The sequence below is a fragment of the Carassius carassius genome, chromosome 10 (assembly GCF_963082965.1).
Source record: "Carassius carassius chromosome 10, fCarCar2.1, whole genome shotgun sequence".
Classification (NCBI taxonomy): Eukaryota; Metazoa; Chordata; class Actinopteri; order Cypriniformes; family Cyprinidae; genus Carassius; species Carassius carassius.
In genome coordinates, this window is record NC_081764.1 from 7,254,267 (window position 1) to 7,277,788 (window position 23,522).

The 23,522-nt window shown below is 34.7% G+C and overlaps 1 protein-coding gene across 1 annotated transcript in view; it reads left to right on the plus strand.

Annotated features, from left to right (window-relative positions):
• LOC132151646 (contactin-3-like) overlaps window positions 1–13,781 on the plus strand; it is a 66,338-nt gene extending 52,557 nt beyond the window's left edge. Inside the window, exons 14-23 of the mRNA XM_059559909.1 lie at window positions 1,422–1,539; window positions 2,205–2,363; window positions 4,275–4,424; window positions 4,764–4,834; window positions 6,180–6,414; window positions 7,550–7,659; window positions 10,269–10,455; window positions 11,279–11,391; window positions 12,359–12,524; window positions 13,338–13,781. Of these exons, the coding sequence (XP_059415892.1) occupies window positions 1,422–1,539; window positions 2,205–2,363; window positions 4,275–4,424; window positions 4,764–4,834; window positions 6,180–6,414; window positions 7,550–7,659; window positions 10,269–10,455; window positions 11,279–11,391; window positions 12,359–12,524; window positions 13,338–13,432 (1,404 nt within the window). The 3' untranslated portion in view covers window positions 13,433–13,781. The remainder of the gene's footprint in view (window positions 1–1,421; window positions 1,540–2,204; window positions 2,364–4,274; window positions 4,425–4,763; window positions 4,835–6,179; window positions 6,415–7,549; window positions 7,660–10,268; window positions 10,456–11,278; window positions 11,392–12,358; window positions 12,525–13,337) is intronic.
• The last annotated feature ends 9,741 nt before the right edge of the window (window positions 13,782–23,522 follow it).

The following is a 23,522-nucleotide window of genomic DNA, read 5'->3' on the forward strand; positions in this document are numbered from 1 at the left end:
ACATACTCGGGTATTTTTTTTTTAAACAGTCTTTCCTTAAATTTTGAAAAAAAAATTTTTTCCATATACATGAAATCACAAAAGCTTGCTATGAAGCAGTCAAGAGCATGCCAAACCAACAAGTGGCAATATAATCTCAACCGTTAAGCCATGTTGGGCAATCAGAAGCCTAAAAAATTATTTCAGTAGGCGGAGATAACAGCGCATTCTCTGATGTCGAAAGCCAAAATAACCGACTTCACTGTCTACACGATAACACTGCAACCACAGTTTTTGAAAATCTTCACCCTGGCGGTTTTCAAAAATGTTCAGTTTCAGTGAACTGAACGTTTGCGTTTGCATGTGGACAAACCGCATGGAAAAAGCTGCGGTTTTGAAAATACATGTTTGTTTGGATAGGGCTTAAGTATCAATGAGATTTGTTAGTTAATTTAATAGTTTTTTAATTAATATTTTGAATCCGTCTTTATTTATATATTTTCAGTTCTCATTTACATTTTTTAAATTTTCATGATTTTGTAGGATTTTGATGTGCGATTTTGTCTTTTTTTATCTTTATATTTTATTCATTTTTTTTTTAGTTGTAGTTATTTTATTACATTACGTTAAACAAAATAAAATTGAGAAATGGTGCCTTGGCAACAAGCTGAAATAAAGTTATTTTCATTTTTCTTTTTTTTATTGTAGTTGGATAGTAGTATTGTTTATAGTTTAATTTTAGTTAAGTAGGTTTCAAGTAACACATATATACATATACATATATGTGTGTGTGTGTGCGTGTGCGTGCGTGCGTGCGTGTGTGTGTGTGTGTGTGTTGTTTTGTTTTGTTTTTGATGTTGTTGTTGTTTTAGTTAACCACAATAACTCTGGAGTAAACAGTAAAATAAAAAAAATAAAAAATTAATAAAATAACATCACTGAATATGACATTTGATTTGTAAATCTGACTTTTAAATGTGATCACATATTTTTGGCAGTTAGTGTGAAGTTTTTGTTTATTTGTTTGTCTGTTTGTTTATGTCATTCTAACTCTAGTTTATCCACACTGAAGTAGTTGGAAAATTGAAGTAATTTAATTGCACTATTAAGTATTACACAGAAAGATGCAAAAATATATTTGCATAGCCTTTTAAATGTGAACAGAATAAGAAAAATCAGAATCAGTCTCTGAAGTCTTTTTGGTGTGTAGTACCTGTTTTTTCTTTTTTTTTTTGAAATAGTGCCAGAATTTCATGGCACAAGCCAAAAATATAGAGCATGCCTTGAGGTTATGTTTTGATTCATAAAATATGTTATGAATGATAATGCATCATGCTTTCCGAAACTACTGTTTATCAGTATAGAGTGGATTTGGTGTCTTGTGCTGTAACAACAGAAATTCTTATTAATAATTAAGAAAGAAATTTTCCCTTTTCTTACAGAGCTTTTCCGGTGATCTTATGATTAGAAACATCCAGCTTAATTATGGTGGGAAGTACGTTTGCCTCATCGACACGGATGTCGAGAGCTTGTCTGCTGATGCAATATTGGTTGTTAAAGGTAGGACCAAATTTTCTTTTGTTTAATATATCCACATTCACTATATTTGCATTCTGTGCCAATTTTTATATGTATTTACAAGCATCTTCCACAGTGAAGAGCGTCTTGCGAGATGTGTATTTCAATGAAAGGGCACTGCTAATGTAGCAAGAGTTCAGAGAGTGCTAAATGTGTCACTTGGGATGGTTTATGGGGCCTCCTCTTTGCTTCTGTTTTTGTGAGTCACATTAGTATTCATGGCCATTACGCATCACGGTTCTGTCCCAGGCGTTTGGAGAGGAGCTGTTTATCATAGAGGATGTCTTTAATTGGCTCATTTACACATCGGCTAAGCAGCACGGCCGGCTCCCAGAATGCAGTGCAAATGAAGAGAAAACATTTAAATGGCAGAGAGTTATTTGGAGCAGAAATGTGAATCATTTAGTTGTGCATATACAAGCGTGCATACACACCTTGTTGAACTTGCTAAAACTCAAGCAAGCATGCACAAGCACAAACCGCTCGCCATGTCTAACACCTTAGAACACACTCCTAAACAAATAGTTGACATTCCAAGTCATCAGTATGCACAATGCATGGACCGAATGTAACGTTTGAGCAGGTGCAGAATATAATCAAACACTCCTAATTAATTTAATTCCATATGGGCTGTGTGATCGAGTCAGGTCCCCCCAGCCCCCCAGACTTGGTTGTGGTGGAGGAGGTCACTGACAGCACGGCCCAGCTGTCCTGGAGCCCAGGCCAGGACAATGGAAGTCCCATTACTGGATATGTCATCCAGGCCAGGACTCCTTTTACTGTCGGCTGGCAAGCTGTCGACACAGGTAAATCATCACCCATCACAGGCATATGCCATTGGGTCTGTGTGTTTAAGTTGCTTTTGATTCAGTTGGTAGTACATGGGAAGCACTGGCAACATAATAGATATATTTTTTATTTTATTTTTTATGTTCTTAATTAAAAAGCTAAATATTTTATTAAAGGGGTCATATGATGTGATTTCTCTTTGCAGTTTTACAAGCTCTTGGTGCATAAAAAAGATCTGACAATTTGCAAAAACTAAAGTCTCAAATCTAAAGAGATATTCTTTATAAAAGTTAAGGCTTTTCCACACACTCCTAAAACAGCTTGTTCTAACACACCCACATGCCTATGTCACTATGTGGGAAGATTTGCATGACGCCGCCCAAATGTTCACGCAAAGAAAGAAGGCATACCTTTTATTCTCTCTGTTGCCGCCGGCGCCATGTCTTTGAGTTGTTGTGTGTTTCCTTGTGAAAGTGAAACTACTTTGTTTGGCCCTTCAAAAGAGGACAAGTCTAGAAATCAGTTAAGCTGAATTCCAGAACAGTGCAACTCAAATATCCAGATTTGTGCTGCGCATTTTATGGAGGATGATGACTGTTTCCTGAACCTGTAGCCTGCAACACGTCTGTGGCACAAAGGCGGTTTCTATAAAGTTGGGCAGTTCAAACATTGCAAGGACAGTCTGGCGCTTCTGACTCGTAGCCTGTAAGTACATTATTCATATTTAAATAATTTGCCAGTGATGATTTAAACGCGAGTCTTGAGCAGTAGAGTAGGCTTGTTGTTTGTTGTTTCTCAGATCACAAATGCAGACATGGTTTCATGTTTAAGCAAGTGATACGCAACGCAACACGTACAGTATAAGTCATTATTATCAGTAATTATGTCCCCACTGGATGCAACGAATGCCTCGTTTGTAATGGGTTTTATTGGTTTTGTCTCATCTGTTGTCCGGATCGCAGACAAATCTTTCTATTTAACCGGATCTTCTTAGTGAACCGGTTGAACGGTTTGCGTCTCCAGTACGCATTAATCGACAAATTACTTAAGTCATTCGGTTTATAAACGTGCCTTACACTCCCTCTGAAGCGAAATAAACCAATATGCTGAGTTATTCAGTTACTCCAAACAGTACATTGACTGAACTGCTAAAAGAGAACCGATGATGGGATGTGCACGAGCAGAGCAGCTGGACTGAGTCTCGTGCTGCTGGCCTGGGAGACGGCATATGATAAGGGGCGTAACATTTCCGTCACATGCTTGAGGCATTCGGCCAATCACAACGCACTGGATAGCTGGCCAATCAGAACTCACCTCGCTTTTTGATAATGATGAGCCTTGTAAAATCGACGTGTTTCAGAAGGCGGGGCATAGAGGAGAAACAATAATCTACATTACATGGAAAATAATGTGTTTTTTGAACCTTAAACCGCATAAACACATTGCATTACACCAAATACACAAAATAATGTTCTTTTTAGCAGCATCATATGACCTCTTTAAGAAATAGTTAATTAGTCTTATATTTTATTATTATATTATCCCAAATATATTATACATTTTATTATTTATTTTGTTATTGACGTTTATTTATTGTATTAGTTTCATTTCATTTTAATTACTATATATAGTATCTATCTATCTGTCTGTCTTATATACTATTATAGTGTTTATGAGTATTTTGAAATAGCTTTTGCGTTGTTTTGTTTTTTTATTTGTATGTCTACATGTATTTATCTCATCTATATATCTATGTTAGTTTTATTTTGAATCAGCTATTTTTTTTTTCATTTTATCTTTAGTTCAAGATTATTTTGTTTTGTTATTTTAATAGTTTAGTTTTTTAGTCATTTTAGTGCTTAAACTTTTAGTGCTTTATCTATTTTATTTCAGTTAGTTGCTGTATTTTACTATTCGTCTTTCCTCAGTTCCTGAGGCGATCAATGGGAACACTCTGACTGCAACTGTGGTGGGTTTGAATGCTTGGTTGGAATATGAGTTCAGAGTGCTGGCCAGTAACAGTGTCGGGATGGGAGAGCCCAGTCCCCCGTCTACTAAGATCAGAACAGAAGATGCTAGTGAGTATGCTAGTGTGAGGCTTCCCTGAATTTCTTTTTCCATATTTCAGACTGAAATTGAAAGCACTGGAGCAGACCATACATCCTCAATTCCCCCGTCATATTTCACAGCCATTTTTATTCCATATGCAACACTCAAACCTATTCCGGAAACACATTCTTTTATTCAAAAATTTCTGAGGGATGTTCTAAAGAAGGTAAAAACTCTGTGAGAGAGATAGTTTAGAGTCTTTATGTGATGGAAATTTAAATACACTTTTGATGCTCAAAAATGCAATAAAAAATCCCAGTCAGAGCTCTGCTGGCATTTTAATCTCTTTTTGGGGTTTTTGCCTGCAGTGCCTGACACGGCTCCCACTGATGTCGGAGGTGGAGGAGGTACCAAATCAGAGTTAGTGATAACATGGGAGGTAAGTCATTTGTCAAATTGTACTGCTCCCTCGGCCAGCCTGGGCTAAATGCCGGTGCTTAATTGTGTAGAATGAAATGTAGCCATTTTATGATCGTTGCCTGTACCAAGACCCCTCCCTCCTGGCCTCCGGACTCCGGCTTTACTACTTCTCCTCCAAATGGAAGTTAACTCAGGGCCAGAGAGTTTCTTTGAAGTTTATTTCACCCGCAAATATCCAAAATACATCATAAAGGATATAAAGGGTTTAGCCAGGGAAAAGTCTAACATTTAAAATAAATGCTGCAAAAATGCTTTAATTTGAATTTCCAAAGCCTTTCATGAACTCTAGCAGTGATTTAGTGCCATTTTTGCCAACTATTCTGTAACTATTCAATATATTCCAATAGTAAGCAGTGGCGCAATAGCAGTTTCAGCAAAAACAGAGTGATACAAACAGCAAATATAGCTGTTTTCAAATTAATACATACACGATTGTTCGAAAGTTTTAAATAATCTTTAAAAAAAAAAAACATTTTTCCCACAAAAAATGTTAATATTAAAACATTTTTCAGCATTGATAATAATAAGAAATGTTTCTCGAGCATCAGATCAGCTATTATTATTTATTTAAATAATCAAGAAGGATAAACAGTTATTCTAAGTTGCAACAATATTTTGCAATATTACTGTTTTTATTGTATTTTTATCAAATAAATGCAGCCTTGGTGAGCATAAACATAAAAAAAAAAAACATTTAAAAAAATCTTACAGACCCCAAACTTTTGAACAGTAGTCTTTTATGTATTATTTTTCCCTCATATTTGTCCCCATTTCACTTTTATCAGGTAACTTAAAGGAACAGTTTAAAATGAAAATGAAAATGTTGTCATTAATTACTCACCCTCACGTCGGTCCAAACCTGTAAGACTTTTGTTCATCTTTGGAACGCAAATTAAGATATTTTTTAATAAATCCAAGAGCTTTATGACCCAGCATAGACAGCAGAGCAACTGAAATGTTTTATTGGCCAGAAAGTTAGTAAGGACATCAGTAAATATAGTCCCTGTGTCTTCAGTGGTTAAAATATAATGGTATACGGGTTTGGAACGACATGAGGTTGAGTAATTATAGAACGGAATTTTAATTTTTGGGTGAACTATCCCTTTAAGTTCTTTAAACATTCCATCTAGTCTCTATATAGTAATATGAATTCATGAAAACTGCATGCATAACAATTAAAACAACTTGAGAAAGAAAGTGGTCTTTAAACTAAGTGCTAATGAAGCCCTGTTATCATGTGGGTCAGTTGGTGTGTTGACCTCAATTTGTTTTAATATCACTATAGTTTTGTGTTCCACTCTAAGCCTGTTCCAGAGGAGTTGCAGAACGGAGAGGGCTTCGGTTATATCATCGCTTTTCGGCCAGTGGGCTTGGTCACTTGGACCCGTGCCGTGATCTCTGCACCCAGCGTCTCCCGCTACGTTTACCGCAATGACACCATTCCACCATTCTCACCATTCAATGTTAAAGTGGGAGCGTTCAACAACCGTGGAGAAGGACCTTTCAGCAGCATTGCAACAGTGTTCTCCGCAGAAGAAGGTAAAGCTAGATTTGTGTACATCAAAACTCACAATCGCAAACTCATGCGCACAGAAAAGCTTAATTCTTAACCATATTTTTAGATATTTGTAGAATAATATAACAATGTGAAGCCAATATTATAAAGATTGGAATATATAATAATAATTAAAATATTATAATTATCATTTTGCGTAACTCTTTTACTATATGAATATAATTCAAAATGCGATTTATTCCTGTTATGGCAAATTTTCAGCATCATTACTCCAGTCTTGAGTATCACATGATCCTTCAGAAATCATTCCAATATGTTTATTTGGTGATTAAGAAACAATTCTTATTATCAGTGAACAGAAACTTCCAAAGATCACCATTTATTTTAAATATATATATTTTTTGTAACAATGTGAAATTCTTAACTGTCACTTAAGATCAATTTAATGCATCCTTGCTAATTAAAAGTCTTAATTTCTTAAATTAAAATAAAATGAAAATAGTACTGTATGCTTTTTTTTTTTGCTTGCCATCATTCACTGACATTTTCAGCAATAGAAAAAATAGCACATTATTTGCTATAGAAAATAATAGAAAAATAGTACAATTAAACCACATCACTAATTCTACATATAAGCCTAATTGTCTGAGCCCTAATGTAATCTGCTATCAATTCTGGCCTAATCATCCGGAAATACTAATATAGGCCAGTCAGCAATACGTTGTGTTGGCCTGTGGAGCTGAAATATTACGAGCACACAAACACAGTCAGGCTCAGCAGTAGTCCCTTCACGTTCTCAAGCACTCTTGGTTCCTTCCCTTCGCACTTACAGGTGTGACCTTGAATGAGTATGATGGAATAAGCTGATTGAGACAGTTTACACCCCTCCTCCCTTGTTCAAACTGCGAATGACAACCTTATATTAGTTATTGCGGCTATAGGTTACAACAAATCCTGCTAGACATTCATGTGCTAGAATGTTAATTGGATTTTCCCAGCAGATTGTCTCCTTCTCTGTCAGTTACACCCATTAAATAGAAGTAGGGCCTCTCTCAGGTGAGACCAGAGCTTCATTCTCTGACTTAATCCAATTTTACTTTGATGGCTGTGTAAAGTTTTTTGTATAAGAGCCTAAACATCTCTTCCATTTATCCACAGTCCCGAGCTTAATGCTGGAGAGAGTGTCGGCAAAAAGTCTGTCAGCAGCTGACATTGAAGTTACCTGGGAGCCGATTGCGTCAACCCCTGAAAGAGTTCTCGGATATGAGGTTTGATTCACATTATCTTTCCCTTTTGCCATATTAAATGTCATGTTTTCCCTGTTAATGAGCAAGCGATGATTAAAAGTGCCTCTCACCTCTCCCCTGCCACCTCAAACACGGAGAATGCCAGTGTTTAGACTGTGCTGCAGCTTTGTTAAATGTCTTCAGCTCTGGATGAAAGCTCTCCACTGGCCTTTCAAGAATGCAAAGAGAGTCTCGCATTCTCACAAGCCACTCTCTCCATCTCTGTCACCCCAGCCCTGTGGCACAAAACCGCCATGTTGCCATGGTAGCCGCCATATTGTCTGGAAAGAATAGAACTATCATGTCAATGGATTCTAGACGAGGGGAAAACTTTTAAGGTTTTATTTTTGTCTCGTCTTTGGTTAGTGAGGACTAGGACTAGTGAGGATTTGGTAAAGACCAAATCAAAGCAGCATGGATCAAGGAACTGCGCTGTATGTGTATATACCATTTATTTGTGTCCACAGTCCTTAGAAGCACCTGCCGTATTTGAAATGGGAAAATTCCTTTTTAAACTATTGCTGCATTTCCTCTTGCAAAAAATAAATAAATAAATAAATAAAAAAGTCTGAGACGTCTAATGCAGAAACATCTGTTTTGCATTTTTTTCTAATTTAGTGCTACTCTTTAAATATAAATTATATCATCAGCATAATAATTAGGTCATCTTGTGGTTCAGTGGAAGCAAGAACATCTGACTTCTTCACATGGAATACACGTGGTCAATGTCAAAGTTCGGCTTTTTTTTTGTTTTGTTTTTTATGGCTTGGGATTTATATTGAATTGGTCACAACTACAGGAAGCTGAATTGGAATTAAATGAGGAATAACAGGAGGAATTTGCTTTGCATTACTTTGCATACTTTGAATTGCAGTTTCAAGTAATTCAACACAGGTAATGCATTCTGGGAAATTAATTGTTCTTCTTCCCTGATCCACAAAAGTGTATTTAACATGATGATATATATATATATATATATATATATATATATATATATATATATATATATATATATATATAATGTATATATAGATATATATATATAATGTATGTATGTATATATATATATATATATATATATATATATATAATGTATGTATATTACTACTATTCAAAAGTTTGAAGTCAGTAATATTTTTTAAATATTAAAAGAAATGTGTCAAGGTTTACACAAAAATAATAAGCAGCACAACTTTTTTCAACCTTGATGATAATAATAAGAAATGCACCAAAACAGCATATTACATTGATTTCTGAAGAATCATGTGACACTGAAGACTTGAGTAATGACAGCTAAAAATTGCAATCAAGCAATGCAATCACAGAAATAAATGACATTTCAAAATATTTTAAAATAAAACTTATTTCACAATATTACTGTTTTTACAATTTTTTTTTTGTATCAAATAAATGCAGCCTTGGTGAGTGTATGAGACTTCAAGAAGTAAAAATCTTACCAACTCTTTTAAACAGTATTGTAAAAAAAAATAATAATAATACATAGGTGGCATTCAAACAATCACAATATCAGTTATCAGAATACATTCTTTTGAATTTGTTCATTTTTTCCCCCTTACATTCAGTTTTGAAATGATAATTTGCTTCCTGTTTTCAGTCTTAGTTTGAATTTAATAACTGAATTGAAATTAAATATATATATATATATATATATATATATATATATATATATATATATATATATATATATATATATATATATATATACTGGTAAAAAAAAATGTATAGCCTGAATGCACTGTAAGTTGCTTTGGATAAAAGCGTCTGCTAAATGCATAAATGTAAAATTTTAATGTAAAATGAAAAAGTAAATTCTCAATTCAAGACTGAATGACACAATGTGCTATTCTGCAAAATATAGAAAGCAGAATGTAGAAAGCAAAAGGTGGAAAATAAATTATTTAGAAATATACCTCCCTTGGGCAGATCTCATTACTGTCTAATTTTGAAACTGGCTTAAATCTTCCTATACTAAATGCCCCAATACTGATATTACATATGACCTGGGTTAATAATTGATTATTTCATTTCCACACAGCTAAAAGTTCAATCAAATTGCATATCCTCAAGAGAATCTACATAGCATTTCACAAGAAAATCATATTTCCAGCAGCCAGAAATTTTGCAGAAAGGACACAAATGATCAGCTAAATGAAGTGAATAATGAAGGTGAAGTCAAATATGTGTATCAAATATCTGACTTGATCGCTTTGTTATTGATTGACTCAGTAGAAATCTCTAGCCAAATAGAATTTTCATAGAATGTAATGAATTCTGTCCATATCATATGTCACCTTCTTTGGCAGCAGCTAATAAACACTTGGCATTTACTTTGTATATTTTCCTGAGATTTAACACTTTCCCAATTAACGTATTTCTGTTAGCAACCATTTGAGTTAAGTGACCGTGCCAAAAACTTTGTTATTTTCATAGTAGCCTATCTTATTAGAAAAATCTGCATATTTAGGGTCACAGTGGGTTGCAAGAGTGATTGTAATTGTTCTGGCAGAGAGCTGTTTACAACTAATGTCAAGGGTATATAAAATGCCCTTGTTGTGTGTCCTGGCGAACAGGTGGTGTACTGGGAAGATGACACCAAGCCGGATACGGTGGATAAAGTGCGGATCACTGGAAACTACACAGCAGTGAATGTCAGCGGCCTGCAGGGGAACACTCCGTATTATCTAGCGGTGTGTGCTTTCAATACTGCAGGAACTGGCCCCCAGTCTGTACCTGTCAATGTTACCACCAAAAAGCCACGTAAGTACTCTCTGCAAGATGTAAGTTACTCATCCGCAGTCCGTTAGTAAAATGTTCCATGGGTATAAGAACAGCGTTCTATGGATGTCTGTATCTCTTTTTTTATCATCACATTTATGTTTTTACCCTGGTCAGTGTTATGGGAATCTATTTCTGCCTCAGAGTTTTTCAGAGGGAACATCAAATCTTTCCAAGTCTGCAAAAAGATTTTTGCTTGAGGCACCTAGTAGTACACAAACTAGCAGAATTGTACAATCTTGCTTTAGTTTTTATTTATTTTTTTATTTTTGTTATTTAGTAATGTCTGTGAAAGATTTAGAACTTATAACTTTTGGACCGATCACTAAGTCAACACACACTTGCTGTGAACCTGCTGTGACATGACTTGAAGGTGTTTTTTTTTTTCCCAATGAAAGTTATTCCAACCATCTATTTTGATAGTAGTCAAGTCATGTTTATTTATAAAGCATTTAAAAGCAGCAGAAATTCACCCAAAGCGGTGAACAACACTCTATAAACTTAGAAGCTAAAGTAAAACCAGTCAACAAATAAATAAATAAAAGAAAAAAGACATCTCAGACAATATCAAACTGTGGAAACCAATTAATCTAATTGGTATGAATCACAGTTTCCAAGTCCATCTGTGAAAGAAACGGCTCTGATTTAGCAACAGATTTGTGCTGAAAGAAATTTCCCCTACTGACGGTACTAATCTGCTTGTCAAACATTTTGGTGTCATCGAATGCAGTCACACAATTGATTGCACACTGTCAACCCTTTCTTTCTTTTTCTGCCCATTTCATTCATACACAACAAACCTCAGCGCCTGGACAACCCCCTCAGAATGTGGAGTGGAATCTGATTGGCTCTCAGCTCATGCTTCAGTGGGATCCCGTCATCGCTCTCGAAACTGAATCTGAGGTCACAGGATACATAGTGGGTGATGTTACCTCTCTGAACCCAGAAAATGCTTTGGTATATTTTATAAGAGTTTCACTGGAGGCAATCGATTGTTTTCCATTCAGCAGTCAGGCATTTTATTCCTACACTGTGAGCCGAACAAATGCATCTGATACCATAGATATACATAATAAGGGTTGTCAGGGTGCATTAATTTAGCTACAAAGATACAGTATGGCTGTTATGTGGCTGAAAACCATTCATTTGTGTGTTTTTATAGATAAGAGCACGGCATATGCTATTTCATGTCTCGTTCCACCTCTCTTAATTACACATGCATGCAATTAACAGCTCTCACAGTGCTAATTTACCCACAAGGGAAAACAGTCATGAAGCTCAGGGGAAAAGCACTAGCCATTAGCATCAGTAAACATTATCTAGAATAACAGGGCATCACCTGTGTTTAACTCCTTTCATGGTTATATATGTGTATATCTCACATCTTTAGTGGTGTTACATCACTGTTGCTTATACTTAGACGATCTCTGAATATTAAACTACTTCAAAATGATGCGTCAAATCATGTGGCTTTTTGAGAGGAGGTATACTATTTTTTTACTATAAACAGAGGAACGTTAGCCATATTGGTCCACAATACATAGCAAAATTACACACAACAATGTAGTATCATTGTTGCATGGAAAAGGACTTACATTTTATCCAGATCATTTTAAAAATCAGCTTCAGTTTTTATTAGAGCTGTCAATTTTTTGATGCATTACTTCAGTGTAATTTTATTTTTATTTTTAATAATGAGCACTTTTATAAGTCCTGTATGTCTATTGCAGTGCCACAATAATTATCTTCATTTGGGGGCTTTTTTTAATATATATATATATATATATATATATATATATATATATATTAGTCAGCACTAGTTATTTAATTAATTCAGTTCAGTCTGAATGAAGCCTTTGATATATTGGGGCGCCGTCATCTGCAGGTGCTGTACAGAAGACACCGGAATAACGACATGTACTCCATCATCACCAGCAAAACCTCGGTTGATTTGACCCTCAATCCGAACGACAACTACGTCATTCAGATCAAGACCCTCAGTGAAGGGGGCTTGGGGGAGGGAAGTGAGCCCATCCACATCCACCAACTCAGTAAGTCTGTCATTTCCTGTTGTCTTCTGCCGGCATTGATGAGCTCATAATGAGAATTCAGTCAGTTTGGATGCTAAATATTTTGCTCTGTTCGCTTCAGTCTTTCAGTGCATCGTAGAATCCAACCTTTTAAGAAATGCATGCTCCTCCACTATCTATCTCTGTCACTGCGCTGCCAGAGCTGCATATAAATTAGTGAGAATCACCCCCAATTCCTTCACTCTCTTAAATGGGCAGCTATCAGTATGTGCTCGGCTTCCCTTCCCCTTCTTACAGAGTTGCTTTCAGATTCACCTCGATTCTTTCAGAGGATTCTTTCCTCAGTAATGATTCCTTACATGAATAGGGTAAAAATTGATTTAATGAACAATAGATGCAAAAGTTATAAAGTTTTAAAAGTTATAAAGTTTTAAAGTTATAAAAACTAAAAATAAAGTTTGTGATTTTACAGTAGATAAGCTATAACATGAATACATCAAATGTTTCATTTAATTTGTCAAGCTGAGCCATTCAACTGAACCATTGCGTATTTTAACAACATAAAGAAATACAGAATTATAAATTAGAATGTATTTCATTAATATTTATTTTGACTTCCTGATGCTTACATTTTTATTTTTATATTTATTTTTGTATAGTTTCAGACCAAGTTTTGTCTTGGACATTCCATATCAGGTCCACTCCACTATCTTCATTATTAGGCAATTTCTCTTTGATTTGGGAATGAGCTGTCTGAAAATGTAAACCATAATGCTCTCTTTCTCTCCTTTGGGAGGTTAAATCGTTTTTCTTAATGGTTGTGTTTGCTTACAGGCATGGGTGCCCGTGGATCCAGAGCAGGAAGGCTGTACACACTCTCTTTCTCTCCACTCCTCATTTGTGCTCTGTCGACGCTCAGTGCCTCCTGATGTTTGCCTCCCATGAGCACCAGATCCTGCCACACCAAGAAACACATACTTTCTGCTCTTTGCTCATACAAGGCTTATGTTTCCCATCACAATCTAACCAGATGGCATTCTCCAGCTCCAGCAACATGTATGGAAGCGCCTGATATTGAGATGTCATGGGAAATGTTAAGGAATTCATCATTAGTAAACATGGCAGAGCCCTGCAAGAGAGTCATTAGGGCTTTTGGGATGATAGAGTAAACTGCAGACTTTTTATTTATTTATTTATTGAGTATTTTTGTTGTATTTTCCTGTAAAAACATCCTTAAATAGGATGAACTAAAACACTGCATAAAACATTAAGACTTTATTTCAGAGAATATTGATTTTAAGTTTATTTTTCTTCCCCCATTGGTATTTTTTATTTTTTTTTTCTAACCAAATCATGAACTAAATGCTTATGCTTAAAAGGTGGGGGGGGGGAGGGGTCCCAGAGAGTTATGAAAAAAAATGATTAAATTGTTGTTGTTGTTTTTTTAAACTAATCTCATGAACTGGAAAACGAGACAAACATACAGTTAAAAAAAAATTGCATATAGGACAGTTTCTTTGGCACCCTACAACCAGAGAAGAAAAAAAAAAAAAAAAAAAACAACGGACAGCTTTTGTTCTTTGTATAATGTGCTGCTTTATGCAGTGTGCCAATGCATGCATCATCTTTTCCTCTGATCCTTGAGAACAATCAATGCCTTAAATTCATGTACGCACCAAAGTAGATGAAAATAGTTTTGCAGTTGAGGATAAGGGCTAAGAAACCAATGTTGGTGGGAATTGCTCTTATATATATATATATATATATATATATATATATATATATATATATATATATATATATATATATACATACACACATACACACACACACACACACACACACATTGCTGGTTTTTTGGATCTCTTGTGGCTTCATTGTGCTAGCTAAGTTCTGGGTCTGGGTTAACAAAGCCGAGCATTGATTTGTCCTAATGGGAATCTTCCATTAGTTAAGAAAAGTGTGTTGCCATCTTACCTCTATTACCGTGCCATCGACTCCAAAGGTTCCCTCTCAGTCTCTTTGATGGGTACTAGCATTTTGTTCAACTTTTCATGTCGGTTAAATTATTGATGCGTTACGCATTAGATACTTAAGGCTACACAATTAAGGCATAATCTTCCTGTGAGTATTTGCTCTAGCTGAACCAGATTTACACTTTTTTCAAATTTACACGTTTTTCTTAGCTAGTGCTGCCCCACTGTATCGTGTTATTCACAACCCATAAATAAGTAAGCTTTTGAAAGGCACTTAAATGCCTCACACACATCTACTGTACCTGTACTTACTGCATGTTAGTAAACTGGCACATAAACTGCAAAACAAGTTGTCAGAAACTAAGTGACAAGATGTGGAACACTGCTGAAAGGGTATACATTTTTTAAAGCTCTAATGGCCTTGCAGATGTGAAAAAATTGAAAGCCTTGCAAACAAGTACAAGACTGATGCGTGAAAGTCCCCAGAGTTTCCTTACCAGTCTAAATGTGTTGAAAAATATAAACCGCATTGTTCAAGGCGTTTTTCCATTCTGATCCTGTAGTATTGCTCAAATGTCATATTAGGGCTGCACTATAAATAGTATATTAATCGTGATCACGATTATTGTTCCTGATGATTAATTAAGCTCTTCCAGCCTGTGATATTTGCCCACTGGTTATTTATTAATTATTATTATTTATTTATTTTATTTTATATTTTCGTCCCATTTGACATTTGCATTATCTTATATAACAAGCCTCCAAAAGCTTTCATGCTTGGGGTTGCCAGATGTCAAGAGCTTAAATCCCCCAATCTGAAATTTCCTTTTAAAAGGACACATTTTCTGCACAGTGTAATAATAAATATCCCTAATCTGGCAGCCATGTACACACTCTCTCTCTCTGAATGGAGATAAAAGCACTAACAATATGAAAACACCAAAAAAAAATGTTAATGTTCTCTTGCCTATGCCTCTTGCCTTGACACAATGTTTTCCTAATGAATGTTGTTCAGTTGCTTTGACGCAATGTATTTTGTTTAAAGTGCTATATAAATAAAGGTGACTTGACTATGTGAAAGTGGAATAATCCGGACTAAAGGTAAAAAGTAATTCCTCAAAATAAAAGTATAGCGACAACAGCACAGCGAAATTATATTGTTGCAATCTTTTCCCAAAAGATTTTCTTCCAGCTGATGAATCCATCCTGCTTTACAGAGATCAAACATTTTAAAGGAAAGACTACAAAACTAATAAACATAACAATATTATGCATAGGTGTGGACACTAATATAGTCATTCTTTGTAGTTATGGTTTTTGTTTTAAACGGACCTTAATAATCGTAAGTATAAATTTTGAGTGAAATAATAGTAATTATCAGTTTAACCATTATTGTGCAGCCCTGTGTGACATCATGATATAAGATTTCCAGCATATTGGCATTCATATTTCATTTTGATGCCCATCTAACAAGCACTGCATTCTGAATTTTTAATTTGTACCCTCAATGAGACAAGAGGTGAGGCGCTTCGGGGGTGACCTTTTAATGCAGAGGTTTGCTGTCAAGGAATATGTGCCTTCACTGGACAATATGTTCCTGGCTCTGTCATGGCAGTATCAGGCTGTAGAGTCCATAATTTGCACTTGTTCTTCTTAATGTCAGAAGAAAGCACAAGGTAGTGAACCAAGGTGACATAGCCTTCCTGCAAAGTCTCCAGAACAGGTGCGGTACAGCCCATGAAGACATGTTAAAAAAGGTTAGCGAAGGAGACAAAAAAAATAGGCTGCAGAGTCCCAATCAGGACAGCCAATCTGTTCTCCTTCAAGCTTTCATAAAGGTCTGGGCACCTTGATTAGGCTGTAGTGGCCCAGTCAATGGGATATCGATTTTTCTGCTGTATATGGCGGCTGTCACAATGCAGACACTTGATTGACTGATGTCAGTGTTCCTGCCGTCTCGTGTGGAGTTTGTGCTGTGAGTGTCTGGGGTGTCCTTGCCTCCTCCCGCTCAGAGAGTTGGAGTTTTTAGCAGGAAGATGCAGAGAACAAAGAGAAGTTTCTTGTAAGGGGAGTTAGCTACATTTTGCAATCCTACATCTGTGTCAAAGCAGGTGAAAAACACAGAAACTACATTTCAGGATATGCAGCTGTACACCACTGTTCAAAGTTTTGGGGTTGGTCTTACCAAGACTTCATTGGTTTGATCAAAAAGAAAGTAACAACTGTAATATGTGAAATAATATTTAAATGTAAAATAACTGTTTTCCATTTAAATATGTTTTAAAATGTAATTTGTTTCTGTGATGGCAAAGGTGTATTTTCAGCATTATTACTTCAGTCTTACATGATAACATGATGCTTTAGAAATCATTCTAATATGCTGATTTGCTTCTCAAGAAACATTTCTGATTATAATCAGTGTTGAAAACCACTTCATATTTATGTGGAAACTGGTGATGCATTGATGAAAAGAGATTATTTGATGAATGGAAAGTTCAAAAGAACAGTGTTTATTTAAAATAGAAATCTTTTGTAACATTATAAATGCTTTACAGTCACTTTTGATCATTTTAATCCATCCTTGTTGAATAAAAATGGCAATTTCTTTAAAAAAAATCTTACTGAGCCCAAACTTTTGAATGGTAGTATACATTTAAGCATCATCAGTCTTTCTTAATATTGGTCCTTGCTTAATTCCTGGTTTCATTGTAAGTTATTTCAAAAAGGCTCCGCCCCCTGAAATGACTTTCCATTTCAGCTGATGTCATCAAGTCCTCTTATTCTCCAACACCCTTCATATGAGACCACTTTTAAGTTATTCCTGATGAAAAGATTCCATAAAATTCTTCTCTGTTTAATTACAGAAAAAAGTGGGTTGCAAACACTAGATTTTGACTTTAAAACTGCTATCATGAACAGTTGTACTGTGTTTTTATGGTCAAGTGTACTTTACAGCTCTATAGTTGTTTATCTCTTTGAAATGACAAATTATTTATAGGTTGTCTATTATTTTCAGACAATGTTTCTTTTTCAGCATAGAAAAAAAACTTAAATAGAAATGTACTATAAGTATTTCATATTACAGTAATTACAAAGTTAGCACTGCTTATCACACCCCTTGACACTAATGATATGTTCGTTTTTCCATGCACTGTTTCCTCCTACTCTCGGTTTGTTCTAATGTGCCCCATCAACCCTCAGTCACAGTATCTTCGTAATGATGCATATAAACACTGAAACAGTAATTGTTGTTTAATAGCAATGATTTTTTTTGGTACTCTTAAAATTGTGAAGTCTAATTTGCCTAATTTTGTGTACACCGTATAATCGGTGAGCTTCATTTCTTCACATTATGGTTTCCCTTTGGCAAAACTTTGATATGATATGAAAATCTAAGCTGTTAATGACAGATCTTATTGCTACAGTCCAATTATGTTTCTAAGTAATCTGAATTGAAAAACGACAATACCTTGGCCAGATGTAAATAGTGGCTATATATTTTTAGAGTCGCCAGCATTGTCAACCTGACATTTTCTACTGCACACGGCCCTGAGAATTTAATACTGATGTATTAGTGAATAATCTCTGTGAGATGGCGTACATATAACATGGTATTTTCACATTGAAAAGTAACTGTTTTGTCTTGTATACTAAAACTGTGCATGTGGAAAAATGTTTGGTGCATATGTGTTACTGTACATTTTATAATTCTCTTAAAAACTTAATAAAAATGTCAAATGCCTGGTTTGCTGCTGTATTTCACAGGGGGCTTTAAATGGATAGAAGGAAAATGGTAGCCTCACAAGCTACTTGTAATTTCAAATTACGGTTTTGAAAAATTAGTTTCAATCTACAGTAGCTAGCTTTTTTTGAGTAGCTTGTAATGTACAGTAGCTCACTATCTTTTTTTACAACAGCACCTTGACTAATATCTATCTATCTTTCTATCTATCTATCTATCTATCTATCTATCTATCTATCTATCTATCTATCTATCTATCTATCTATCTATCTATCTATCTATCTATCTATCTATCATCTAATTGAAAATAAAGCAATGAAAAACAAATGAGTTGACAAAAACATCTAAGATTTAGTGATGATATACCATGAGAGGTTTCCAAGCAGTTGGTAAGTTTTGCTAACAGTGTTCCTATCAAAAATGTTTAGCAGGCATTCAAATAATTCAATTTTAAATAAATACAAAAAATTATAGTCTTCTCTATTGTAAACAAATTTGATCAAGGGAAAATCCATTTAAGGGATGATGCCATGTCTGTATTCACCATGCATGACAAAGAAATCAATGCCTAATTAGCTCATATGTAGCTTCTTAGATGTAAGCTAATGCAAGATTTTTTAATTCAGAGCGTCTTTGCTGTGCCGGCTTCAAATTGTACATGAATAATACGCTGACCCTTTTTAATCTGCGGAATCTAAACTGGATTAAGCTTTGCCATGGCTGCTTGTAGAACAAAGTAGAACAAAGCGTCTTTTGATGGCTTATATTCATTTAAAATGTCAAGAGTAGTTAAAGAGTTTAATAGCTCCTTTGAGAAGTGATATTATCCTGATAATAGTAGGCTACTAATGGTAATTTAATTAGCTGGACGTGCTAATCAATATTTGGAGCAGCTTGGGAGCTGATGTCTGGACTCTAACCTTCACTGCAGATAAAGCTGAGTCACATCGACTTATTTCGGGACAGTTATCACTGCTTTGTTTGATATGCAGTGATGTATCACTCCCCAAACAAACCTGATTTCAGATGAGTGTAGAAAAGGTTTGGATTGGGTCATCTCCAGCAGCTGGATGAATGGTGTGTAATTAAAGGTTCAGCAGACCAGAGTGTTTTCCTAATTAAGTATAAATGCCAAGCATGTCAGGAAGATGCCCAGGCTCCATCTTAATGCCAGAGAGAGAGTTTATCACTAAACAGCTTGTCTGGAGGAAGTCTGCATGTCTTTCCTAATTGCAAATAAACACTGACATGAGACATATACATACCATTGTGGCTGGTCAAGATGGTATTAATAAGAAATGCAGGTACCACCGGTTCTTATATGTCATGTTCCCAAACATTTTTCTTTTTTCTTTTTTTCCTTTTTTTAATAATTTTTAAATATTTTTTTCAATTAAATTTCATTTCAACACATAAGCTGACATCTTCAAAACTTTTCCTGGTTCATTTTGAGTCAAACTTGACCAGAAATGTGAATTGGTTCGACTGAATCAATGAACAGGACCTGTTCAACAGAACAATTGATTGTAAAATCTGATATTTCTACTGAGAATGTCATTCACTTCAGTTATGAACGGCAAAATCTATTTTTAAATCATCACCTATTCAAAAAGATATGCAATATAAAACGTTGTAGAAGTACTGTATAAACTTTTCCTGTTAGGAAATATATTAAAGCCCATAAAATGAATAGTGTAATATTGTGGCTTTTAGTCCATTCATTTTGAGGACATCATACAGAAAAACTAAGAGCACACTACTGTTCAAATGTTTGTAATAATTTAAGTAGTCTCTTGCACTCACCACAGCAGCACTTATTTTATCAAGAATGCTGTAAAAACAGTAATATTGTGAGGTATTAATACAATTTAAATAACTTATTTCTATTCAAATGTTTAAAATGAATTTCCTGATGGCAAAGCTGAACGTTCAACAGCCATAACTCTGGTTGTGGTAACTCATAACTCTTGTTTGCAAGAAAAAAGAAAAAAAAACATACAATTCTTAATTATTCCATGTGCCTGTACCCACATTTCTACTCAAAAACATATCTAGACATACCAATCGCTGGAGTTTTTTCTCACGAAGTATGATTGAGAGGACAGAGTTTTGATTAAGAAAGCCTTATTTTGTGAACAATTAGTGTGAGTGAGGACGTGGGCATGGCTCCTCATTATCATGGCGTACTCGGTCTAATCTGGCACAAGGGACTCTTTAGTGTAGGTTTTAAGAGGACTTCATCTCTTATCACATATATAGCTACAGGATAGTTTGGCTTGCTTTTCTGATGTGCATTGAGACAACCCAATAGCATTTGGACAGAAGACCCATCACATAAATGTATAGTATTTACTGTAAATTTTATTATATTTGATTTTATTTTATAGCAAAAAGTACAAGTGCTCTCAAAGTTTAATTGGGATTTTGGAAGTAGGAAATATCTGTAGGGATTTTGATTAGAGCACCACAGTCTTATTTTATTTATACATTTATTAATTTATCTGAGACAAATGAGACATGAAACCTATAATTATATATTTATTTTTATTTATTTATTTATTTATTTTTTCAGATCAAAATCTAATTTCAACTTTTTCGTTTCAACTCATGTATGGGTTTCCAAAATTATATAAAACATTTTGATTTAAAAAAAATAAGTGTCTCTTACAAAATATGAAATATGTAGCAAATGAATAAATAAAATGATATGATAAAAGAATATGAAAGTAACTAACAAAAAAAAAAAATACTGTAATTTACTGTTCTGTATGGCTGAACTAACAACTGCTCAAGTATACTTATTCTATTATAGATTATTTTCTTGCCTACTAAACAAATGTTGTTTCAGTACAATTAATAACAATAATTAATAATAATCTATAATAACTACTATAGTTTTTAATATTTTGAATTAAACTTTTACGTTTTCTCTTTTTTTATATCAGCTAAATCTTTAGTAATTTTGTTTTGTATTTTTTTTATGTTTTTTTTATAGTATATGTTTTTATTAAGTTGTAGTGTTGTTTTTTATTGTTTGTTTTTTGGGGGGGGTGGGGGTGGGGGGTTGTTTATTTAAAGCCACAACAAGAACATAAACAAGTAATGTTACCTTGGCAAATAGCTGAAATAAAATAATATATATCATATACTTTCTCCTCTATAATAGATTATTTAAACCTATGAAAAAGAATTAAGAGATTGAACAGATCCTAGGACTCATTATGGTTTTGGTTTTGATTATCAGCAGAAGAGTTAAAACACTGATGAACTGATAAGAGCATCAGAACATACAACATCCCAGAGGGAGAACTCAAATCTCTTTTTCATATTTAATATTTTCTTTTCAAAGTGGTGAGCAGTCCCTCTAGGGGGATTTTTGGGTAAGGTTATATTCACAGAAAATCTCTCCATAGAGTCACTTTAAAAGAATAATTTACATGTGCCTCAGTTTGTGTGGCTTCATCACTATCATATTTTTCCCAATTTATTGTCAAGCCTTTTATTACTGGGATTTCATTACGATTTATGTCCTCTCTCTCTGATGCAACTAGTGCCCCAGTCTATAACGACAGCAAAGGCTTAATGCAGATCATAGGTTTTGGTTTGTACCCTTAATAAATATCATACTGATTTTGCATTGAGCAAGTGATTCTGGCTGACATGAAGGAAGCAGTTTACCATATTGAGTGTTGTAAGACTCCCCACCAGGGTAATTATCTTGCAGATTGCTTCTCACTAGACATCCTGATATCCTTTCTTGACAACATGCTGGCACCATTAAATCAAGAGAGAGAACAATTCTCTCACACTGAACCCATACTGACAAGGATGAAAACTTGATATTGCTTAAGGTTGATACATGCTATGCATACATCTGAATGGGACCAGAACCAGTTTTAGCCATTCAGATGCTGAACGTCTCTTTGAGTTAATTTTATCCCCTATGAATGCGCTCAGGATCTGTTACATCTGCTTAAGGGCAAATGTGATTTGTGGATGAAGGTCGTATGTGTTCACCACCTTAAAGAAGTGTACAGAACAGCAACACTCAAATAAATAAATAAAAATAATGCACAAAAACTATTGCTCCCAGGAAATGAATATGACTGGGCAACACTGGACCAAAAAAAAAAAAAACACTGAACAAGGGCAAACATAGACTGTCTTGAAGTTTCCGTCCTTACATATGACATGCTACTCCGTAACTCAATAAAACAATCCAAGGACATGTCCCAGCTAAAAAAAAAAAAAATAATAATAATTATTATTATTTGTTATGCCTACAAGTCACGGCAGCTCGTTGTTCTCGTGGCAAGATTTTGAAGAACCTTATTTTGCTTAGTGTAAAACAAATGTTTAACAAATGGTTGCGGCTGTTATTCTATTAAGTATTCTATGATGGTGGGGCATAGTAAGCCACACACGTGTAAGTACTGAGGTTAATAGGTAGCAAGCACCTCTCATCTCATCTTTTTGTGTATAATTTATCTAATGCAAGTGAATTTATTCTGTTCATTGATCATTCTAACTGGATTATGAGTATAAAATAGACATTTTACATTACAGGAAATGTGAATGGTGCAAAAGTCGCAGACATGATGCTAATAATAATAATAATAATGTGGTAGAGCATTGCGTTATCAAGCGCAAGGTTGGGGGTTCGATTCCCCAGGAACACATGATAGGTAAAAATTGATAGTCTGAATGCACTGTAAGTCGCTTTGAATAAAAGCGTCTGCTAAATGCATACATTTAATTTAATTTAATAAGGTGTTGCTATGTGCTTGCTAATTTCTTCTGAGTCGTTACCATGTTGCAGTTTGCTATTCTGTTCTAGAGGTTACTATACATGACTAGGTAAAATATAGTAGTTTTTATTATGAAACTGTATAAAGTTATACATTTTAAGGTGAATATTTTCATAATGCATCAAGTTATAAGGTTCCTTATACCACTTTTACCTGCAGCGCTTTGCTGCACTTGTGCCAATAAAAAATAAATCACCCGAGTTGTGAATGTGAGTTCACAGTCTGTATTTATTGTGATGCAATAAAAAGATAGTTTACCGCAAAATAATGGCAAGAAGCGTCTTACTGTTGAGTTGTTCTTACAAACTGAATGCAACAACAAACAGCATGACCAGAGTAGTCTGTTTGCCGAACAACTGACTCGAGTCAGTCGAAAAAAATAAACAAATAAAAAAGGGTAAAGCTCATGGATTCAGTTGAACCTTAAAATGTACTGTATACCCTGAATTCATTGCAAGTTTATTTGGATAAAATAGTCTGCAAAATGTATACA